This window comes from Onychomys torridus, chromosome X (genome assembly GCF_903995425.1).
Source record: "Onychomys torridus chromosome X, mOncTor1.1, whole genome shotgun sequence".
Classification (NCBI taxonomy): Eukaryota; Metazoa; Chordata; class Mammalia; order Rodentia; family Cricetidae; genus Onychomys; species Onychomys torridus.
The window spans coordinates 34,916,238-34,939,987 of NC_050466.1; the positions used below are offsets into that span (position 1 = coordinate 34,916,238).

Below are 23,750 nucleotides of genomic sequence, written 5' to 3' on the forward strand. Positions count from 1 at the left end.
TGCCTCCTGGCCTGGACTAAATATGCTAACAAATAACCAGAGCCCTCCTGCCCAGGCCTGCCCCTGCTTCCATAGTCATCTGTAGCACATGTAATGGGGTGGGAAGAGAACTCAACTCTCTTTTTTGTTTGTTTTTTATATTTTAAATATGTATATTTAATACATTTCTTTAAAGAGTGCTTATTTTATGTGTGTGCCTAAGTGTATATGTATACCATGTTTGTTCATGAAATCATAGATATCAGGAGAGAGCATTGGATCTCCTGGAACTGGTGTTACAGGCAACTGTGAACTGCTGTATGGGTGCTGGGACCAAACCTGGGTCCTTGGAAAGAGAGGCAGCTCCTCAACACTGAGCCGTTCGACTTCTTTATGTCCTAGTACAATAATATGAATGTATGAATTGCTGGAGATTGCTTCAAGATCTGAAGCTCTTTTTTATAGTCAAAACATTCCTATTGGCCCTAGGAGAAAGCTATTTACCCTTATTTTTAAAATACATTCTATAGTCAGGCATTGGTGGCACACACCTTTAATCTCAGCACGAGGGAGGCAGAGGCAGGTGGATCTCTGAGTTCGAGGCCCGCCTGGTCTACAGAGTGAGTTCCAGGACAGCCAAGGCTACACAGAGAAACCCTATCTCAACAACAACAACAACAAATTCTAAATATTTCTTTAGCTATGTATTTCCCCCATTAGATTCCTTCCCCATGTAACTGTAAAAGTAGAAGAAATCAAGCCTCCTATCTAGATTTGGAGTGAAAGGAAACACTTGCACTGTCTCCAGAGACAACCCATCCCAGGAAAGTTGGAGTCTCTCATCTTAAGATGCTATTTACATGGTGCTACACACAACACACACACACACACACACACACACACACACACACACACACACACACATGCACCTGTGCATGTGCCAGGGGAAAAGAAAAGGAAGTCTGTACTTCTTATCCCAATTCCTCCACTTTTCAAACCAAGAAATGGTGTGATTAGTACTAAGAAGTTCTATTTTGGCCAAACAACCTTGGCAACGGCTCCAAGGCTTGATTTCTTAACCCGTTGTGACAGTTATAAAGCATTTCTGAAAACTATTAGCTGTGTTTCCATCAACACGTATGCTTTATGTACCTTTCCTTTGATTTTGGGTATGTTCGATATTGGTACAAAAGGAATGGGCTGATGTGATGCTGAGTTCTGAGATGGGGCCATAAAAGACAGTATAGCTTTACCTGCTCATTCACTAGAAACACTCTTGGATCCCAAGTTACAAGTCTTACTATTTGAAGAGCACCATTATGAAGAGGGCACATACAGGTTCTCAGGGGGGGCTATAAAATAATGAAAATCTTATTATACTCCTGAAATTAGGATATAAATTAAATATATTGTTTTAAATTGAGACATTAATTGTAATCACCAGGGTACACATTGATATTCTGGTCTGAAACTACAGGTTTAAAAAACCTACATCTGGTCAAAATTCAGAGAATAAGAGACAATCATGGGGAGCCTAAATCCACTTAGTACATCTCCAATGCAACCACTAAGCCTAAGTCTCAGGGAACATCTCAGAAGAAGGGTGGAAAGATTTTTAAAAGCTAGAGAGGCTCAGGGCACCTGCTGCTAGCATCTTCCAGACATGGGAGGCTGACCCAATATGGAATCTCAACAGTATGGTTGCCTAAACAAAGACCTGCATAATGACACCAGTTGACACACCAACATGGATGGCCGGAATGTCATGAGGTCTCACTCCTAAATGAGAGCTACAGGCAATCAATGGCTGCTGAGAGAAATAAACACTTTTCTCCAGGGATGAGCTCTCTTAATAGGTGATCAACCCCAAAGTAGTCAACCCTAAACACATGTACACATAAGCAACACTAAACGGACTCAGTAGGTAGGGGTGTGTGTGTGTGTGTGTGTGTGTGTGTGTGTGTGTGTGTGTGTGTGCACGTGCACGCACGCTGCATAGTGAGACCCTTTCTAAAAAAATAATTAAAAAACACAAGAAAATTCCAGGCATGAGACAATGAGTTGAATCCCTAAAACCCACTGTAAAAAGCCTGACTTGGATGCATGCTGATGATATCAACACTGGCACGTCAGCCTAGCCTATTCAGTGAGCTTCTACAAGTGAGTGACCCAGTCTCAAGAACAGAAGGTGTGGCCTGAGGAGATGGCTGAGTGAGTAATGTGCTATACAAGCATGAGGACATGAGTTCAGATCCCCCAGCACCCATGTAAAATGCTGGATGTGGTAACCCAGGCACTGGTGGGTAGGGTAGGGGTGGGTGGAGACAAGTGGATCCTGGAAGGGCCCCTAGGCCCTAGCCAATCTAGCCAAGAAACAGTGAGCTCTAGATTTAGTTTGAGACCTTTTCTAAGAAAAATTAGAGGAAGATAGCCCATGTCATTCTATGGTCTCCACATACACATATACAAGCAAGCACACTCACCCATATACACACTCATACAACACACACACACACACACACACACACACACACACACAAACGTGTAAATAAATAAGGTGGATGTCTCCTGAGGAGTAACATTCAAGTTTGTTCTGTAGTCACATGTGAATGCACACACATACAAAAAATAAAGTGAAATTGTGTGCCAGAAAAACATCTATTTAAAATAAAAGGCAATAAAATATTTAGGATATAAAACACAGAAGACATAAAATACAGAAAATAACAAGATGAACATTGTACATCCTATCTTATTAGTAGTCACATTAATTTAATTTTTTTATTTTATGTGAATGACTACTTTGCCTGTGTATATTCTGAGTACCAAGTGCATGCCTGTTGCCCAAGGAGGGCACCAGATCACCTGTGAGTCACCCTGTGGATACAGGAACTCAAACCTGGGTCCTCTTGAAGGGCTTTTAACCATTGAGCCTTTCCCCAGACTCTGGCACTAAATTTGAATGGGCTAAATAGTTAATGAACATGTAAACACTGACTGATTTTATTTTTTTCTTTTTAAAGAACGTTGTGTGTGTGTGTGTGTGTGTGTGTGTGTGTGTGTGTGTGTGTGTATTTTGCCTGCATCACATGTGTGCAGTGGCCACAGAGCATCAGATCTCTTAGGACTGGAGTTACAGAGAGTTGTGAGCTGCCAAATGGGTGCTGGGAATCAAATCTGTGTCCTCTGGAAGAGCAGACAGTCTTTTAACTGCTGAGCAATCTCGCTAGCTCCCCTTAGTGGAATCCAGCTAAATAATGTCAACAAAAGACACACCTGAGATTTAAATACAAAATAACTTAGAAAGTAAAAGTGTGTAAAACAATAGGTTTTAAATACACACATACACACACACACACACACACACACACACACACACACCCCGATATTAATTACATAAAAGGTCATGAACTTGAGAGGGAATTGTGGGAGGAAAAGGAATGGAAATAATGTAAATACAGTAGTGAATAATCATGTACAAAATTCTCAAAAAGCTAAATTTAAAAAGTGTGGGGAAAGATTGAATTATCCCATGTATTCATTCCTTACAATATATAATTATCATATGCTATTCAAAATAAAATAAGAAATTTCATTAAAATGTGCAAAACAGTACCCAAAAGAAAGCTGGAATTGCTATACTAATGCCAGGGACTTATATGTGTGTGTGTGTGTGTGTGTGTGTGTGTGTGTGTGTGTGTGTATGGTCTGAATAATGTCACTTGTATATTACTTTTCCAATATCATATATATCCAATACCCAATCGTATGTAGTAATATACATGTAATATACATATAGTTTTCAATATCATATAATAATTACTAAATCGTTCTAACAAAGTAATTTCTCATTGTTGCTCAAAATTCTCCATGTTACAAGGGAAACAACATTGATAAAAATAAGTCTAGCCAACTAACTCTAGAAATAATTAAGCAACAAGGGCAATGAGTACAGGAGAGATTGATATCTAAAATTACTACAGTATTATTTTAATTGTTCATTTTTTTTCATCAAAACCTGACAAGCTAAAAATGGCAGAGTGAAAACCACAAATAATTCTCTTCTCCAAAATATCAGTAAAATGGCTGGCAACTCATTGCAATCAGAAATTTGGGGGCCATAAAAATAAGTCAAATGCTTATGTGTGTCAGGAAATAAATGGGAGAATATGAGAAAACAGGCAGTATTTGTGACATTTATACTCTCTTACTTCTAGCTCCCACACTCTACTTCCAGCACAGTCAGAGGAACTGACAGCCACATTTCAGGTGAGAACAGTAGCCTGGCTATCACCAGAAGTGTCAACTATATATAAAGCTTAGGTCTCTCAGGTCATTATTATCTGGTCTGGTCAGTGGCTTCCTGGAAGACCCCACTTATAAGGACGGTTGTATTTGACCCAACTTGCAGTCACCCAGTATAAAACTTTATCTCAGTAGGCTTATATGAAGGAAGTTTTGTAATAAAGGTGGCGATCTAGCAGGAAGAACAATATACCTAGAACATTTCTATTTCAGTTAACTAGCAGCATACCTCAAGAGTTGATTTCTAATACTCAAAAGAAACTAGCCTTGAAGAACTTAATAACTATCTCTATTAGCAAGCTAAATCTCAGATATTTAGGAAAGTTCTTGGTATGTGCTCCAGGCTGGATTTGAATTCACCATGCAGGCCATGCTGGGCTTCATCCTGCCTCAAACTCCCAAATTCCAGGATGGTAAGCATGCACTATCATGCCTAATTTTTCTGCTTACCTACTCTAAAAATTATGGCTTGTTTGAATTTGTAAACTATAACCGTGACACAAATTCATGTATCTTCTGGCATTTTATATTTTCATGCCTAGGCACTAGTATCCCAATCTAATGTTGTAGACTGAAAAGTCTGAAACTGTAATGAGTGAACAGTTGGGGTTAAGTTGAAGTTCATAATCAAATACTACCTGAAAGAATTCTTTCTCTAGGGACTGGAGAGCTGGCTTAGCAGTTAAGAGCACTTGATATATAATCACGACATCAATAATGACAAATGGAGTTCAGATTCCAAGACTACATAATAAGCCAGGTACCTAGCAAACACCCATAAGTAACTCTAGTGCTAAAACAGACAACTTCTGGCCTCTGCATGTACAAGCATAGGCATTCACACACACACACACACATTACAGGTATGTGCCCCTGCAATCATTCATGTACATGCACACATTTTTTGTTTGACGTAAGAGCCATTGTTCATTACAAAAATAATTACTAACACAAAAGTAAGGCCAGCCTAGGCTACATAGTGAGTTCCAGACAAGTATGGCTACAGATTGAGACTGAATCAAATAGTTAGGCATATGAGAGTTTATAATAATACTTTTACAGGGTTTCTCTGTGCAGCAGCTTTGGCTATCTTGGCACTCTCTTTGTAGACCAGGCAGGCTGGCCTCAAACCCAGAGATCTGCCTGCCTTTGCCTTTCAAGTGCTGGGATTAAAGGTGTGCGCCACTATGTCCAGCATTATAATAATACTTTTTAAAGATAATCAGCATCAGTGATTTAGAAAATGCATTTGCCAGTGCACAGCCATGAGGGTAGCTAATTTATCATTCAGCCTAGCACTGTGAATCCTATCCACTGCAATCAAACAAGGAATGGATATAAAGACTGGAAAGAACAAATAAAGAACTGCACCAATTTGTACACAATATGATATTCTAATTACCAAGATTCACGGTATTAACAAAAAAGATCCCTAGAAACAAGCAAAGAGTTTAACTTCTTCACTGGACACAGATGTTTATTTACAGAAATGTTTATTTCAAGAGTAAAGTAGAGCATGGCGTTTATATCCCCAGAACACATGTAAAAAGCCAGGTATGGAGGCACAGTGGGTGGGTGTTTGTTTGCTTATTTTTGGTTTGTTTGTTGGGGTTTATTTATTTATTCTTTTTGTACATAGTCTCACCGTGTAGGCCTGACTGGCCTGGGACTTGTTTTGTAGACCAGGCTGGCCTAAACTTGCAGGGATCTGTCTGCCTCTGCCTCCTGAGTGCTTGGAATCAAAGACAGTGGCACATGTTTTGAATCCCAGACCTTGGGAAGGCAGAGTCAGGCAGATCCCTGGGGCTCATCGGACCTTCTGGTCTACTTGGAGGAATGTGTATCCACACAGGAATACATACACATGCATACACATATACATACACACAAAGATACATTTCTATATACAAATAATGAATAAGCATATGGAAGCTGAGATCAGAAGTCCAAAATCATTTTTAATGCCTTCAAAGAAAATTGTACTTTAGATTACCTATAAAAATGTATAAAGGATCTCAATGCCAAACCATACAAATTTCAATAAAAGAAATAAAAAACATTTTGATGAACGAAGACAGACTCTGTTCATGACTTAAAACAATCAGCATAGAAATGGTATCAGTTCTCCCTCAAAATTGGTCTATTTAACACAATTTCAAGCAGTGCCTTTTGTACTGACAATTTGATTCCTAAATTATATGGATATGCACAGCCCCTAGAATAACTAAAGATGTGCTGTAAAATAAAAATTGAAGATGAAGGGATCACTCTACTCTACATTAATATATACAGGTGATCTTTGATTTACACTGAAGTTACATCTGGATAAATCAATTTGAAGTTGAAAATATCCTAAGACGAAAATGCACTTACTGCACCTAATCCACTGAACACAGTAGCTAAGCTGCAATGCGTAATCTTGACTGTTTTCCCTCACCATTGCATAGTGACTGAACACTGCCCTCCATCGCCAGAGACGATCTGTCTTTGGGTTGGATTTAATTTAACCTGTTGATATAAAGATTAGATGTTAACATGAAAGGGTGACCATCAACTATAACAGAAAAGGAACAAAATACATGCACCACTGATTTGATGGCATTGCGTGGGACAGTTAAGTACAGTATGCAAATAATGAAAAGTACAATGAGTCCTTTGGCCTGGCTTCCTGGGAGACAGTGGAAGAAGGATGTTGGCGTGCATAGGAGAGAACTTCTGGATATAGTTTCCTATAGAATTAGCAAAAGTGGTCCACACGAGCTAGCCTTCAAACCCTCCATTCTAGAGTATTCCCCAAGAACGAATCCTAGCAGCACATCATTCACGCCACTCAGTGTTTGTGTACTCTAGGAAGAATAACCAGCTGAACAGGTGGGACAGGCACTTGAGAGGTGCGAGACTTCGTGGAGAGAGGGCTCCCATCTTTGGGACTGTGGCAGTGAGGCTAAGCAAGCCTGGCTCAAGCACTGCAGCCACTCTGCAGCAGCAGGACTCAGGATGAGACAAAGATACCTGCTGAACTCGGGGCGGAGGTGGGGGGAGAGGAAGGGGGCTTCTGCCCAGAGCCTGCAGCGAAGGGGCGGAGCTGAGCAGTCGCAGGTCTGGCGAGAGGGCGGAGAGCAACTGAGGCGGTGGGGTGGTGGGTGGAGCACCGGAGGCTGCAGGGACCCGGGAACCGGAGGGCGGGGCTGCCGGGCAGCGTGGGGCGGCGTGGCGCAGCGCACTGAGCTGGCTTTGCAGCTGGTGAGCGGGTGAGCCAGGCCGATGGCGGTGACTACAGCCCTGTCTGCTGCAGCGGCGGCTGCGGCCCTATCAGGCCTGGCAATGCGACTGTCGCGTTGGGCGGCGACACGCGGCTCCTACAGCGCCTTCTGCAAGGGGCTCACACGCACGCTGCTCACCTTCTTCGACCTGGCCTGGCGGCTGCGCGTGAACTTCCCTTACTTCTACATGGTGGCCTCGGTGATGCTCAATGTCCGCCTGCAGGTGCGGATCGAGTGAGCCATCGCCCGGCACCACGGCGGCCCCTCCGGCGGAGAGCACCACCCGCGCCACCCGCGCCACCCGCGCCACCCGCGCCACCCGCGCCACCCGCGCCAGGCGGCCGCGGGAAGGACCGTGGGGCCGCGCAGTGCCCAGAGACTGCTGCGGGGGGCGCAGGCGGGACGGCCCGCCGGGCCCCTCCATTTTAGGCCTCCGCGGAGGATCCAAGGTACCATACCCCCAATATCGAAAAAACCTTCACAGTCCTTTTCCACTGCATCCAGAGAATCACCAGAGTCTGGCAAACCTGTTGCCTCCCATTGGCCAGAAAGGGGGAAAACTCGAAAGAGGGGATGCTACCGCAGGATTTACCAGGCCCTGTGCAGGAAGGTAGGTGCAGACAGGTTGGATGGAGGCTGGTGGGTATGACTTGTTTGTGGGAATAAGGAATACACCATGGCACACATGCTACTTAGCCAAGCTTGGAAACTGAAAAGGTAGGCGAGGCTCTCCGTGTTCCCTGCTGGTGGTTGCATGATAGGGTATTGGGTGGCCATGGCATCTTGGAGGGCCAGCTCATCACCAACACACAGACAGGGAGCCCCTCCCACCCACCTTCCAGGCCTCAAGTCCCTTTTTTTGTAGAGTCTTCCTGAGATGTAACCTGAACCCTGATGGGGGAGGACTGGGCCAGTGAGCCACCAGGAAGGTCCCATGAGGAGTAAAGATTTGTCCATTGATCCTTACCTGTTGGGTGGTAAAAAGCATAAAAGGTGATAAAAAGGACAGTTCTCTTCTGAACCAAACCTCAGGTCTGTCCCCTTCTTTGCATGGAGACCCAAGGATAGTCTCTGCAGCTCGGCACAGCCCATCTCCAAACTGCTCCTGTACTGTTGGGGACTGTGCAGGGTCTGTCCTCTGCCTGTCCTCCTGCCCTCCCTCTTTCTCCCCTAACCCGGTCTGGGGGCATTCCTCAGGCTCTGCATCTGCAGACAGGAAAGAACAGCAACTATTCCTCCCTGTCTGCCCAGGCTCCCTGCAGCACTCTCCAGACCCAGAAGCCCATCTACCAGCCATGAGCAGCCTGGCAGCTGTGTACCACAGGATCTGGGGAGTGAGAAGGACTCCAGGAGCAGGCAGCTGCTGTCAGAATAGGGTAGAGAAGGAGAGTGCGCAGGAGGCCAACTCTGAAGTCTCCCTCTTCTTTATTTCAGGTCTTGCTCTTCTAGGTGATGGCTCACCACTTCTGAGATCATTTCAAGATGGATCCCTACCTAGAGATGCCTGCTGCTGTTCCTGTAGCAGCCCGAGGAGCAGCTGAGTGAAGAGCCTACCTAGAAGAGGAAAGGCCTTTCTGGTAGAGGCCTAGAGGGATGGCATGGCTCGGGTCTTCTGGCCCTTCCATAGAAAAGATGCCAGTGTACCTTGGGCACTGATACCTCCTAGCAACACTGTGAGGGAGATGTCTTCTCCCACCTCATGAACTCAGTGGGGCTCAATGAAAAGCATGGGTTTTGTCCTTGTTACACACAGAATAGTGGGGAGCTCAGCCTTCCCTGGACCTGCATTTCCCCACCCAGTCTTTGTGACCTGGCAGGACATTGGGGTTGGGAGGAAGTAGAGAGCTGCCAGGGGACCTAGGGAGAAAGAGAGACCATGGGGTAGGGAACCTGGGCATCTGCCTTTTTTTAGAGTGGTCTAGAAGACAGGCCAATAGTTGAGTTCATGAACAGAGAAGAAGGTTCAAGAACTTCCTGAAATGTCTAGTCCTCCCTACCTCTCTGGTGCTTGACCAAGGGCTCCTGAGCAGTTGTGTGGTAGTGGACTGCAAATGTGGTTCATGGGAGGTTGAAGAACTACAGGCTGAAACCCATGGTTTGTATGGCCCTGTTTCTCTGTTCCCAGGCTTGCAGCCCCATCCCTAGCATCACATGGGAAAAATCTCCTCCAGATAGGGTGAGGAAAGTCTGTCCAGGAGGCCCTGCATAGGCTAGAGTCTCCAAATGCCCAAGGACAGCCTAAGGGATACTTTTACTACTATCCAACATTCCCCCAGCTTTTCTGATGCTGGTATCTCAAGGTCCGCGCATTCCATTCCTGATATGGAAACCTCCAGCATGCCAGGGATAGTGACCCTTCTGCCTACTTGGAGTCAGAGACCCAAATGAAGATCTTTCTCAGCTGAAGGACACAAGCTGAAAGGTGGCTGCCACATGTTCTCTGCTGGTTGCCATAGCCCAGGACCCGATGGCTTCCTTCTGCCAAGTCTCACTGAGTAGGCTGTAAATGTATATTTGAATGCATGTGTGCACGCCTTTGTGTAAACATGTGTGATGGAGATAGAGCTGTTGGGTAGCAACAAGAGATCCTGGGAATCAATCCCCTGTTTCCTTTGTACACGAGTGATCAGGACTACTTGGAGAAATGGGTATGGAGTCTGAAGCCCTGCCTTCTTAGACCTCCCAGTCCAGAGAAGCCCCTCCCTGCTCATGCTCAGGCATGGACTATGGTGTGAGGTCAGAGGCACTGGCATTGGACTGGATTCTGGGCCCAGTGGTGTCAGTCAGAACACGGGGATAGAAGGAGGACTCAGCTTTGTGTTGGTGTCCCATTCTGGCCCTGAGTAGTCTGAGCTTCTGCGTTCCCCGCCCCCTGGGCTACCTTTGTTCCTCCATGGTGCCCTTGCTGCGTGATGGGGTGGTGATGCACTTGATTTCCTTGCAGTCCGCATTGCAGGCAGCGGAGCTTCAATCAGTTTGGAGACTTGACCTGGATGAGCGTGCATTTCCATGTGTCATGAACTCTGCACTGCCAGTGTTGTCTGGTCAGAGATGCAGTCCCTGATGTTGTCTCTTGTTGTTGTCCCCCAAAGTTAAAAGAAAATCCTCGAGTTCAGTACACCAAATACTGCCTGGACGCCTCCTGTTTTTCTTGGGTGCCATACCGTACCTGGGTGGGGAAGTGGGTACGGGGGGACAGCAAGCTCCAAGCCCAGAGGGTCATCCAGAGCTGAGCAGGGAAAGTGCAGCTTCAGAGCTTCCTTCTAGACTGTCCTTGACAGGACCACCACCCTCTGCTCCCCTCCACCAAGTGGGCAACTGTTGAGCCGGCCCAGAATGCTGCAGTTGGTCAGGAAGCATAGGTCTTCTCTTGGCTTCTAGAGACTGGTGTCAAAAAATGCTTAACTGAATTTGAACTTCAAGGGTTAAGGGAAGTGTAACTGTGGTCCTCTGCAGGTCAGAGATTCTAAAAAGATAAACCACCCATAAGGCAATGTTTTGCCTGTTTTCTCTTGGCCTTAGCATCCAAAGTCTGTCCACTCAGAGTATCACTCCCCTGGGCTCCCCTAGAGAAATCAGGAACTGATAGGGTTGAGATGAGAAGGTGGTTGGCAACCAAAAATCCTAGATGAGCCGGACAGTGGTGGCACACGCCTTTAATCCCAGCACTTGGGAGGCGGAGGCAGGCAATCTCTGTGAGTTCAAGGCCAGCCTGGTCTACAGAGTGAGATCCAGGACAGGCACCAAACTACATACAGAAACCCTGTCTTGAAAAAACAAACAAAAAACCAACAACAACTAGATGAGCTGCCCAATGGTGGCACACCTTTAATCACGGCACTCAGAAGGCAAAGAGGCAAGGAGATCTCTTGAGTTTGAGGCCAACCTGAACTACAGAGTGAGTTCCAGGTCTGCACAGGGAAATCCTGTCTTGAACTCCACCCCCAAAAAGAGAATTTAGGGAAGACAGAAGATAGAGGGGAGGGTAAGGCTCGAGGGAAGGGTGAGAAAGGAATATAGGGGAGTGGAGGATGAGCTCAAGGCTGGTGTCCCTGTGCAAGAAGACACTGGAGTATATGGGAGAATCATCCACCATACACTAAATAGGCATGCTCCAGCTGAGGAGTGAAGCCCAAGTTCAGGGGCTCAGGTTCCATTCATTGCGTGTATGTCTCCAAGGGTCCTCAGGGGTCAGAGGACCATAATGCCAGCACTGGGTGTGAGTCCATGTGGCATCTGCCAGTACAAGCACAGATCTGAGTCCTGCTTCTTCTTCATCTCATTAGGTTGCACTCTCCAGAGCCAGGACCCCGGGCATGGTAATGAAAGAAGGCTACCTACTGCTAGAGAGGATGCAGGCAGACTTGGCCTGCAATGGTGATAGGTGGTGCCTGGAAAGCCCTGAGCCAGAGCGAGCGACTTCTGTCTGACCCCTGGTCCAGTGGTCCAGCACAGTGCACCACACACAGTGTGCATTGGTTTAAGTGACCTTCCCATGCTTGGGGGCATTCAGTGGTGTAAAAGCTGTTTGCCATTTGACATGGAGCAGCCTAATTGCTAGTAGGAAAAGGAAGCAGGTACTGGCATCCAAGGAGATCTCGCAGGGTGATTGCACTGCCACATGCTTTGCATTCTGTTTCTCAGCATAGTCCCACCACCCATAGTCCACTCCCTTGTCCTGTGTCCAAGAAAAGAGGCAGGATCTAAAAGAGACCATGATGCAGAAGCACATTGCCTGGACCCCTGTGCTTGTGTAGGAATAGAAAGGTAGGCTGGAAAATGGTGGAATAGCAAAGGTAAAAAGTCCATTCTGTGGGGGGTCCAGGACTCAGATCAGAAAACCTGGGCTTTGGGGAACAGGCCTGCTCCAAAAGGAGCTCCCTATGGGGAGTAGCTGAGGCCATGCAGAGATGGGCCACCTTCTCTCCATACCACCTCCAGAAACTTCTAAGTGACTGAGTCAGGGGAGAGCAAGTTGGCAGTAATCAGGCTGTTCTAGGATAAACAGAGCTTATGAAGAAAGCTACAAGGATGAAGAGCAAGCAAAGTTTCCTGTCACTAATACCCTACTGCAAAGGCTGCTGAGTCTTGGGTGAATGGGGGGGAGGGTGCGGGGGAGTAGAATGTGAAATTGAGCTGTGTCAAATAATGTTCCTCGTTCCTCCCACTTCCTGCTTATCATTCCATATTATTGATTTTTTTTTCTGCATTCAAAGGTGTCTCAGCCCCTTGTATAAAGACATTTTATGCCAGGCGGTGGTGGCGCACGCCTTTAATCCCAGCACTCGGGAGCCAGAGGCAGGTGGATCTCTGTGAGTTTGAGGTCAGCCTGGTCTACAAAGCGAGTTCCAGGAAAGGAGCAAAGCTACACAGAGAAGCCCTGTCTCGAAAGAAAAAAAAAAAAGACATTTTACATTGCTTGGTGTTTTGTCATCTTCTTGGTTGCTGTTCACAGTGTTTCTGTTTTCTGGGATTTGGGGAGGGGTATCGTTCTTCATTTGTTTGTTGTTATACAGTTCTATAGGCGATGAGATGACAACTGGCATTGAGGATTGATATGTGGCATATTCATGATCTGTTTCTAAATACACGCTTTTAGATGTGGATGGGAGGGTAGGAATGGTTTGGGGCTTTTGTTTACTTCCAGCATTGTGATACCAGGTTACTTTCCTCAGCTCAGCCAGGGATGAGTCTTTTTTGAGCAAAGGGTCATCCATCATTCTGGGTCACAACAGCTTTTTAAGAAGCTACAGCCTTTCATTGCCTGAGCTGGATGCAGTTCTCTCTCCAAGACCAGCCTATCAAATCGAACCCATTACTTTCCTAAAACTTGTATCTCCTCCCCATTCCTGGTCAAAGTGAAATCTGCTCTTTTTCAGTTTGATACATTAACATGTCTTATCAAAAGCATTCATTTTAGATTCCTTTGACTACATGTAAGGGCAGCATGTGTTCCTATGTCTAGTGGCCACTTGTAATTGTCTTTTCAAACCGAAGCAGTACGTTTTGAAAAAGAGGAAGTGGGGTGTGCTTTTTCCATTGTTGATTAATGGGAAATAATTTCGAGCCAGGATGTCAGCTTGAATGTGCTCCATAGAGCAGTCTAGCTCTCTCCACCCTCCACTCTCTCCTCTGACACATGGCGAGAATGCATGTCATCCTTTAGGAACACTAGCTGCTCTCAAAGGGAAGACAGAGAAGACGGCGGCGGGCACAAAGAGTGATGAGTGGAGCTGAAAGCAACAGCCCTTGGGAGCTAGGCCTCAAAGCAGGTCTGGGAGGCCAGGAAACAAACAAGCAGCCTGTGCAGGGGGAGGGGAGGGGAGGGAGCTGGGACTGTGTGAATCATTAGGACTTCTGAGGCACCAATGTACTGTCTGCTGTGAACGGGAACCAGGATATCTTGACTTGCTCACTTGCGACTCAGAAAAGTTAATTCTCATGTCCAAACCACGGTTTGAAACAGACTCACCATCAAGACTCAATCCCCAAGAGAAACTTTCTGTTGGCATGGGGTTCATGCATGGCTTTGGGATGAGCCCCTGACAAATAAATATAAGGGCTTAGGAATTTAGTTCCATTAAATCTTTTTTTTCCCATTAAATCTTAATGAAAGACTTACTCAAGGGTGTGTGTTAGCAGTAAGAACAAGAAACCCAAGAGGAAGAGTTACAAAAATAGCAGGTAAATACTTGTTAAAACGGGTTTAGATGGAACCAAAACAGTGGATCAGAAGCAAGCAGAACTTTCTAGTTTCTTCATGGCTCAGAATCAAAACAGGCAAAGAAAAACTCAGTGAGGTAGATGACTGAGAGACTGCACTGAACATCCATGGTGGATGGACCAATTTGGAGGGGCCTGGAGACTCTGGTGATAGGATCAGAGATCAAGAGAGACCATGGAGCCTGCAGTGGTGTGGAAGTCTGGCAAGTGAGAGGGCTAAGAAAGGGGAGAGCGTGACGTGCTATGCAAAACCAAGCCAGATACAGATGTAGAACACAAAGGCAGTGTGAGCTGAGCTGACCCTGGACTTTCAGAGCAGGCCAGTGCCTGAGAAGAGCTCTGTGCTTCTCAACACTGAACTGTCATGCCACGAGAAGGGGCATTCTGAAAAGATTGTACTCAAACTCTATGTTGGAAAACATGAATTCCTTACATTTTTCTCGTCCATGGGACTCCCAGCAAGCTCTGCCAGACTGTACTCAACTGTATATAGCTGTGGTTCAATATGGACCTAACAGTATTCCAGTACAGCAAGTTCACTGAAAATTATATGCTGTGGGATTTGGGTCAGAAGCGCAGACAGGAATGGAGCTCACTTTCCTTTATTGCTAGAGGTGCTAGCAGGGGACTGAACAGGCATACGCCACCATTACTTGGGTTTGGAAGTCTCTAGTGGCAGATGGTGGAAGTGCAGAGCCTGCTGTGTCTACACCTAGACCAATTTGTTACCTCACCCTCAATGTGGGCTTGGGTGAATGCCTGAGATCCAGATGTGCAGCATGGCTGTCAGACAAACTCTATGGCGTCAGGGAGCTAATCTGGTTGGAGTGAACTTGCAGCTGGGGGAACTTTGATTCCATGCTGCCTTGTACTAACAAGCAGGAAAACCAAAACCATTTGAATGAGCTTTCATCCCCAAACACTCCTCCTGCCAATTGCTCTCTCCTCTCTCCAAGTGGTACACAGCCCAAGGAGACACAGACAGAAATGAAGAGTGTCAGGGGTAGTGAATACCCAGTGTTACACAAACACTACAATGGACACAGTATTTTCTCTTCAAGATTTTCTTTCTCAGCTGGGCTTTGAGGTACACACCTTTAGTCCCAGCACTCGGGAGACAGAGGCAGGCAGATCTCTGTGAGTTAGAGGCCAGCCTGGTCTACAGAGTGAGTTCCAGGATAGACACCAAAACTACACAAAGAAACCCTGTGTCGAAACACACACACACACACACACACACACACACACACACACACACACACACATAAAGATTTCTTTCTCATTGACAAACTATTCAAGAGTTCTGGCCATGACTAAAAAGACCGAAGTTAAGGAGCAGGGGAGAAGTCTCAGTAGTTAAGAGAGCATACTGCTCTTGAAGAGGACCCAAGTCTTGTTTCCAGCACTCATAATGAGTGTCTCACAACTGCCTGTAATTCTAGATCCACAGAATCCAAGGTCCTCTTTTGGCTTCTGTGGGTTTCTTCACTCATGAGTATATTACCCTTCACCTTCACTTATGACAGCCCCATAAGTAAAAATAAAAAATCATTTTTTAAGTTTTATTTATTTATTATGTATACAGAAGAGGGTGTCAGATCTCATTACAGATGGTTGTGAGACACCGTGGGGTTGCTGGGAATTGAACTCAGGACCTCTGGAAGAGCAGTCAGTGATCTTAACCTCTGAGCCATCTCTCCAGCCCAAGAATCATTTTTTTTAAGACAAAACCTTGGAAGGGAGTGGCTCATGAGCCCCCACCCATAACTGAGGAGTTATTCACGACTAATGGCTTATAGGAGAGGAAAAGGAGCTAGTTCAAGGGTACAGCCCCTGGTAGGTCACCAGTGTTCCAGTGGCTGATTGCCAAACCTGGGAATATCTAGTAAGCACAGATCAGACAAGGTGGGTTTTCTTTCTTTCTTTCTTTCTTTCTTTCTTTCTTTCTTTCTTTCTTTCTTCTTTCTTCCTTCCTTCCTTTCTTCCTTCCTTCCTTTCTTTCTTTCCTGGTCCTTTTCTTTCTTTCTTTCTTTCTTTCTTCCTTTTCCTTTCCTTTCCTTTCCTTTCCTTTTCTTTCTTTCTTTCTTTCTTTCTTTCTTTCATTCTTTCATTTTTTTTTTTTTGAAAGATGCAAAACTGAGAGCGGGTAAGGAAGTGGGTGTGGACCTGAGAGGCACTAGGGGGAGGAGTGGAAGATGAATGTGACAAACATACATTATATGAAATTCTCAATTAATAAATATGCTATATTTAAAAATACGGAAAGGTGCTTGTAAGAATGTTGTTCAATAGTAAATGTTCAATAAACATTAGTTGTTATTCTTAGGGGGAAAAAAAGACCAAAATTAAGTGTTCGGGTAGAAGGTACTGGGGGTATAGATCAAAGTCATAGAAAACTTATACAGTTAAATAACAGAAATTCTGTTGGGAAATTCATGGGCACAGATATCTGAATACAAGATGCTTTTAACAGTCTAGGCTACAAATTGAGTTCCAGGAAAGGCTCCAAAGCTACACAGAGAAACCCTGTCTCAAAAAAACAAACAAAAAAGTTAAAAAAAAAAAAAGCCAAAAACAAAAAAGACAAGATGCTTTTAAAATTCAATAAACAAAATGAAAAAGACTTTCCCTGTGTCATACTATAGCTTATTTTTGTGTGTTTTGATCTGAAACTCACATGTATCCTCCTGCCTCAGCCTCTCAAGTGCAAGGGTTACAAGTGTGGGATGATATCCATGTTCATAGTGCAAATGCTAAGAAGGAAGTAAAGAGAATAGTGAAAACTCAGAAGTACGAACTTACCAAGAAAAGAACAAGTCATTAAAATAACCATGTATGGTGCAGGGTGATGGTGGCACACGCTTTCAATCCCAGCAGTCAAAAGGCAGAGGCAGGCGGATCTCTGTGAGTTTGAGGCCAGCATGGTCTACAGAAGTCTACATGGTCTACAGTTCCAGGTCAACCAGAGCTACACAGAGAAACTCTGTATTGAAAACCCAAACTAAAACAACCACCCACATATGTCTCAATAGAAGCTCCAAATATAAATTAGAACAGCAACTGTGGAAACCAGTGTGGACTTTCCTCCAAAGACTGAAAGTAGAACTGTCTTATGTTCCAGCTATACTATTCCTAGGTACATTCTCCAAACAATTGAGAACAGCACACAAAAGATACACCTGAACACCCACCCCTGCTCACCACTGTGCTATTCACAACAGCCAAGCTATAGAACTGGCCTGGGTACCCATCAATGGATGAATGAATAAAGAAAATGTGTAGTACATAACAACAAAAGTGTTATTTAGCCATAAAGAATAAAATTGTGTCATTTTCAGGAAAACAGATAGAACTAGAGATCATGTTAAATGAAATAAGCCAGATGGGCACAGTGACACACATATATGGTCCCACACCCTGGAGTCAGAGGCAGGAGGATATAGTTCAATGCTAGTCTGGGCTATAAGCAAAATTTAGTAAAGCAGGTTCAGAGAGACCAGCTTCATGTGTTTTCTCTCACATATGTGGAGTCTAGGGGAAAAGTCACAAAAGTACAATGACTGGGACTCACAGAGCAGAAAGAAAGTTGTTCAGGTAAACGTGGTCAGGCAGACGATAGAGTATTTGAGAGAGTGAACATGACCAATGCATCTTCTATGTGCACATGAAAACTTTACAATTTATCTTCACAATTAAAATATACTAATACCAAGTTGTTAAAAGGGTTTAAAATATCAGCACGTTATTAGTACACAAAGAAGGAGAAGACTAACGCTTAACAGTTTTCAGAACTTATTTTCATCAGACACTGCTCCAAACCCATCACATAGACTAGACAGCACAATAGTCAGGAGGGCTCCACAGTGACCTTGCAGAGTCCCTCTCTCCATGAAGAAAAGAAAAGCAACATGCTGGAGGCCAGACATTAGGCTGACTGACTTTGTGAGCCCAGGTAGTTTTACTCATGGTTTTGGTGGTCCAAAAGCCTGGTGCCAAAAAAAAAAGAGAGAGAGAAGAAGAAGAAGAAGAAGAAGAAGAAGAAGAAGAAGAAGAAGAAGAAGAAGAAGAAGAAGAAGAAGAAGAAGAAGAAAGAAGAAAGAAAGAAAAGAAAGGAAGGAAGGAAGGAAGGAAGGAAGAAAGAAAGAAAGAAAGAAAGAAAGAAAGAAAGAAACAAACAAAGAAACAAACAAAGAAACAAACAAAGAAAGAAACAAAGAAAGAAACAAAGAAAGAAACAAAGAAAGAAACAAAGAAAGAAACAAAGAAAGAAAGAAAGAAAAATAAAAAAAATAACTTGCCTGAGAGTAAATTGAGAAGTAACAGACTAATTTCTTCGGTAGGGTTTTGGGAGCATAGCACAAAGGTCCTTGTGCCTACAGATATCTGGGGAAACCAGGAATGTTAAGCAATGGAAAAAAATGTAAAAACCTGTTCTTCCATCCAGAAAGCTTGGAACTGGATGTGATTAATAGCCTAGTGATCTGCCTTATCTGATGGCCCAAGTCCTATCAAGCTCCCACAACCAGGACCAGAGATACTTAATAGTCTAAATGATCCTTAAATTATCCGCATAGCCAGAGGCTCCCACAAACTCCTTCAAGCTCCCACAAAGCTCCCACAACCAGAACCAGAGGTGGATAATAGCCCAAATGGCCTCTGTGCTATCTGTATGACCAAGACCAGATCAGAACCTTCCCTAGGCCCTTAAGCTAGTATAGGTAACCTATCTCTAGAATCCATCTTCTTGGAGGAAATGGCATGTACCCTGAGTTGAGTTTTAATGTAATTATGCTTCCTCATGCACCAGAGATTGTATTACACCAGGACACTTTTTTCCAAATTGTACTGTGTTTAAATTTGATGAGTTTTCATCTCTCCCTCGTTGCTTCCCTACCTGGATATCTGCAGAGCCCCCTCAGTGGAGGAGATTTAAAGGCAGCCTGCCATTGATTCTGTTGTGTGGTTATTTGTAGTCACTCTTACGCAGGTCTACAATGAAAAAGAGCAAGTGGAGCAATTAGAAACACAAAATGTACAGTTTCAAGAGAAAAAGAGCACCAGGAAATGTAATGTTGGAGCACGGCTTGTGCTGAAAGAGATAAGGAGATTAAGAAAAGCCAAATCGGGCTAGAGAGATGGCTCAGAGGTTAAGAGCACTGGCTGTTCTTCTAGAGGTCCTGAGTCCTGAGTTCAATTCCCAGCACCCACATGGTGGCTCACAACCATCTATAATGAGATCTGGTGCCCTCTTCTGTGTACATAATAAATAAATAAATCTTAAAAAAAAAAAAAGAAAGAAAAACCAAATCTTCATTGGAACAAAGAGAAGGGTACCTTTGGGAAAAGATCCCAGTCAGCTAAGCCTCAATTTGTAAAAGGACAATGCCTAAGAATTTTGTTTGTTTGTTTGTTTGTTTTTTTAAAGCAACAAGCTGGTTTTGGTGGAGCACACTGGTGGAAGGCAGGAGAATCAAGAGTTCCAGGACAGCCTGAGCTACACATTTTGAGCCAGGCAGAGTGGCACATGCCCTTAATCCCAACACTTAGGAGGCAGAAGCAGCTATATCTCTGTGAGTTCAAGGCCAGACTAGGTATACACAGTGAATTCCAGGGCAGCTAGGGCTATGTAGAGAGATCTTGCCTCAAAACAAAACAAGCAAGAGCAACAATAAATAACCAATAAAAGCTGGTAGAACTCTGATTCAAGGGGATCAGACTCCTTTTTAGTGGGCAGCCAAACTTAGAAGTATTCTCTGTATGGTTCCAGCTTTAGAACCATGAATGATCTGAGACCAATGGGCTTGTGAAATCTTCCTCATCTCTTAAGGAGAGCCATTGGGACTAGGTAATATGTGGCAAAGCAGTCCTGGCATGAAGGCCTTGAGAGGCCATTGCTAGAAGCTGGGAAAGTGAAGCTTGATTTTGATGGATGTTAACCACAAGATGTTAGAGGTACCAGAGCTATGGAATATTTGCCAAGAACAGCTGCATGCAAAGCTGCATACACGTGGAGCCACCACAAAAGACGTTACAGGCACCATCTAAGCCCTCTGACATCAGACATGGAGATACAGGATTTGATGTTTTCCCTTCTGAGTTTCTGTCTTGCTTTGATCCAATATTTCTTCATGATGCCCAAATTCCTCCTTTTGTGAGCACTCAGCCAATGCTCCTTACCACAATAGACTCGAAACCCTCTAGAATCAAAACTTCAAGAAATCACCCATGGCTTACATCTGAGGCTTCACTACCAAGCTTGGTGGAAGCATGGTGAAATAGTTACTTACCAAATTGGCTACCATTCTTATTTGGAAGATTGTTTGGGAGATACTTCCAAACTGTAAGTCTCGCTCAAAAGCCAAGACCTTGGCAGTCAGAAAGAATGGAGAGGACATCTTGAAGGCTAGTACAAGCTGCACAGAATGTGCTGACTGGCAGGCAAATGTCACAATTCCAGCTCGGAATTTGCTCTTGTTCCGTCTTAAGCTGATAGGATGTCCAGCTGCTCCCTTTCATTCATCTCAGGAGGTGTACATTAAAATCTTTTAGCACACCATGTCTTCTACTGCCTGCTCCTGAATTTCCTCCAACTTTTACTTTCTTTTGAAAATGTAATAAAAATATAATTACATCATTTCTCCCCCTTCTCCTTCCTCCAACCCTTCCCATGCCTTCTCCCAAGTCCCTCTCAAGTTCATGCTCTCCTTCTTTATTATTGTTACATGTGTATGGATATGGATAAATACATAAATGCAGAAAAAAAAGCCTGGTGCTAGCAGTAGATGCTAATGAGGACTCAAAATGGATAGCATTACATGTTAGGAGCATGTATAAAACATACAAAATAATCTGTATGCAGGAGATCTTGGAAGGGAAAGCAATCTCACAAATTTTTTTTTGAAAATTTAACTTTTTTCTTGATTCATTGGGAGTTTCACATCATGCACCTCGATTCCCCTCACCTCCCAGTCCCCGAATATCCTCCCCTTACCTGTGCAGCACCTCCCGACAAAAGAAAATCTAAAAAATTAAACCAAAACAAAATAAAGTAAGCAAGCAAACAAACAAACAAAAACAGGAACAAAACAAAACAAACATAAAAACAAAATAGAAAACCTCTTTGCTTCTCTATCTTTCCCGCCTCTCCAACACCTCTTTATTCGTCCCAGTGACTTTGGGGGCCTCGGTGTGTCACACAGTATGTACCCTTTTGTCCTATCAGCTTTACTAGCAAATGTTCATTGCAATGAGTCCCTGGTCTGGTTCAAGGCCTCTAGTTACTGGTACACCATCACCCCTGGATCCTCACCATCAAACTCCTGGGATATCCCACAGCTGCCTTGAGTCTTGGAGATCCTGTGAGTATTGTTCCACAGGACCAGTGCCTTCACAAGCTCCAGCAGGTCCTAGATGGGGTAGATATTAGTGTGGGCCTGGGTAGTAGCTGAGCTGGTCAGTCTAGGCCACCAGGGCCATCTGCCTCAGGTGAGGCGGCAGAGCAAGCTCCCCTACACCCATGCCATCAGGGTCAATTCACCCTTGACTGTGGTTAGGGGTGGGACCATCTCTTCTGAGTACAGGGGCCAGCTCTTCTGTCAGGGTTGGGGCCAGCTCTCTTGCTGCAGGGTCCAGCAAAAGTAAGTCCAGCTTTCCCTGGGCCATCGAAGGGTAAGGCCACTCAGCATGGCCTGCTTTCATCTTACATGGTTCCTATGGCCCCCTGAGGTGCCATGGTCCACAGATAACACAGACCACAGCTGCTACTGGACCACTGACTCAGACACGGTCCTGGGCAGCATCTTGGGCCCAAATGACATCCTGGCTCTGGGTGGAAGCACTGACCACTCAACTTGGGATGGTTCTGGTGGCAGCATGGCCCTGGACACCACCAAGGCCTCAGGTTGCAGCTCCAACCCTGGACTTCTAGGTGACCTTTGGTGGCAATACAGGTCGGACACAGACCCTAGTTTCCTTAGGATTAAGGACCCAGACACAGTCCTCAGCAGCAGCCGGGTCTGGATGTCACCATTGCCCAAGGTGTCAGTGCAGACCTCTCAGATCAGGCCCCAGTGGTAGTGTGGCCCTCAAACACCAATATGGCCACAGACCTCAGGCATTTTGCACAGCCTTTGATAGTAAGAGGAGCCTCGGACATCAACACAGACCGTGGCCACAGCAGGGGCATGCACAATTTATTTTTTGTTTTTTTATTTTTTGTCTTTTGACACAGGGTTTCTCCATGTAGCTCTGGCGTTTCTAGAACTAGCTGTGTAGACCAGGCTGGCCTTGAACTCAGAGATCTGCCTGGCTCTGCCTTCCGAGTACTAGGATTAAAGGCGTGCAGCACCACTGCCTGGCCACAATTTAACAACTTATTTTTTCATGGGAACTAATCCCTTCCTGAGACCAGCATCAATCCCTTCAGGAGGCTTGTCCTGATCCAATCACCTCCCACTAGATGATAACCTCAAAAACCAAATAGTCTTACTACCTTTAAATCAATGACATTAGGAACCAGCTTTTGGGGGCAAGATTTTGGAGAGCAATTGTGAGGGCTATTCTTGGTTGTCAACTTGACCACATCTGGAATGCACCACAATCTAGAACTGGAGAGCACACCTGGGAGATAGTTTTGCTTGGTCTGAAGTGGGTGAACCCACTTCTAGTCCAGATCTTTGAGGTAGGGAGACACACCTTTAACCTGGGCCTCACCTTCTTCTGGAAGCCTATATAAGGACAAGGCAAGAAGGAAGCTGTTGCTCTTCTCCTGCTTGCCTTTACTTTGCAGCACATCCATTCTTTCACTGGCGTTGGAGCCTACTTCTTTAGATCCCAGCATACACTGAAGATCACCTGAGACTCTCAGCCTTGTGGACTGAGCAACTACTGGATTCTTGGACTTTCCGTTCATAGCCAACCATTGTCAAGTGCTGAAGGAAACACTTTAAATAGCACTTCCCCCAGGTCAGTCACCTCGTGCTCTGGTAGGGGAGCAGTCTCAAGAACTAGACCCCTGGAATGAGTGAGCACTGCCCCCTGGTGGCATGGAACTCTAGGGTTGCCTGGGGATTCCATATTTGCAAATAGGCTGTATTTGCTTTCCAAATGGGTCATATAGGTGATGTAAACCACACAAGGCATATTTCCATTTACAAAAAAACTGAGAAATCTTATTGGGATGTCGAACAATTTTACTTATAGTGACAGTAAGTTAAGAATTATTGCTGAAGCTGGGCAGTGGTGGTGCACACCTTTAATCCCACCACTTGGGAGGCAGAGAAAAGCATCTCTGAGGCCAGCTTCATCTACAGAGTGAGTTCCAAGGCATCCAGGACTACACAGAGAAACTGTCTCAGAAAACAAAAGGATTATCGCTGCTTGATGATTTATCTTAAGAATATGTAATGTGGATCTAGTATTGACAATTGCTCTAAGTGTTTGCTGACGGTTAAAGAATAACCCCTCAAATCCAGCAGTCAC

General features: G+C 44.7%; 1 protein-coding gene across 2 annotated transcripts; it reads left to right on the top strand.

The window, feature by feature from the left end:
* Positions 1-7,459: 7,459 nt before the first annotated feature.
* On the top strand, positions 7,460-10,774 carry LOC118573978 (small integral membrane protein 10-like protein 2A). Of its 2 annotated transcripts, none has more exons than XM_036174579.1 (2): positions 7,460-7,996; positions 8,982-10,774. In XM_036174579.1, exon 1 carries the CDS (start codon positions 7,549-7,551, stop codon positions 7,783-7,785), a length of 237 nt encoding a protein of 78 aa, XP_036030472.1. In that variant the 5' UTR covers positions 7,460-7,548; the 3' UTR covers positions 7,786-7,996; positions 8,982-10,774. The 2 variants fall into 2 exon arrangements, with proteins under 2 accessions (XP_036030472.1, XP_036030471.1); XM_036174578.1 differs by having other exon boundaries at positions 7,460-8,157; positions 8,982-10,773.
* The last annotated feature ends 12,976 nt before the right edge of the window (positions 10,775-23,750 follow it).

Coding starts and splice junctions, on each gene's coding strand:
- LOC118573978 (XM_036174579.1), top strand. CDS start 7,549: ATGGCGGTGACTACAGCCCTGTCTGCTGCAGCGGCGGCTGCGGCCCTA.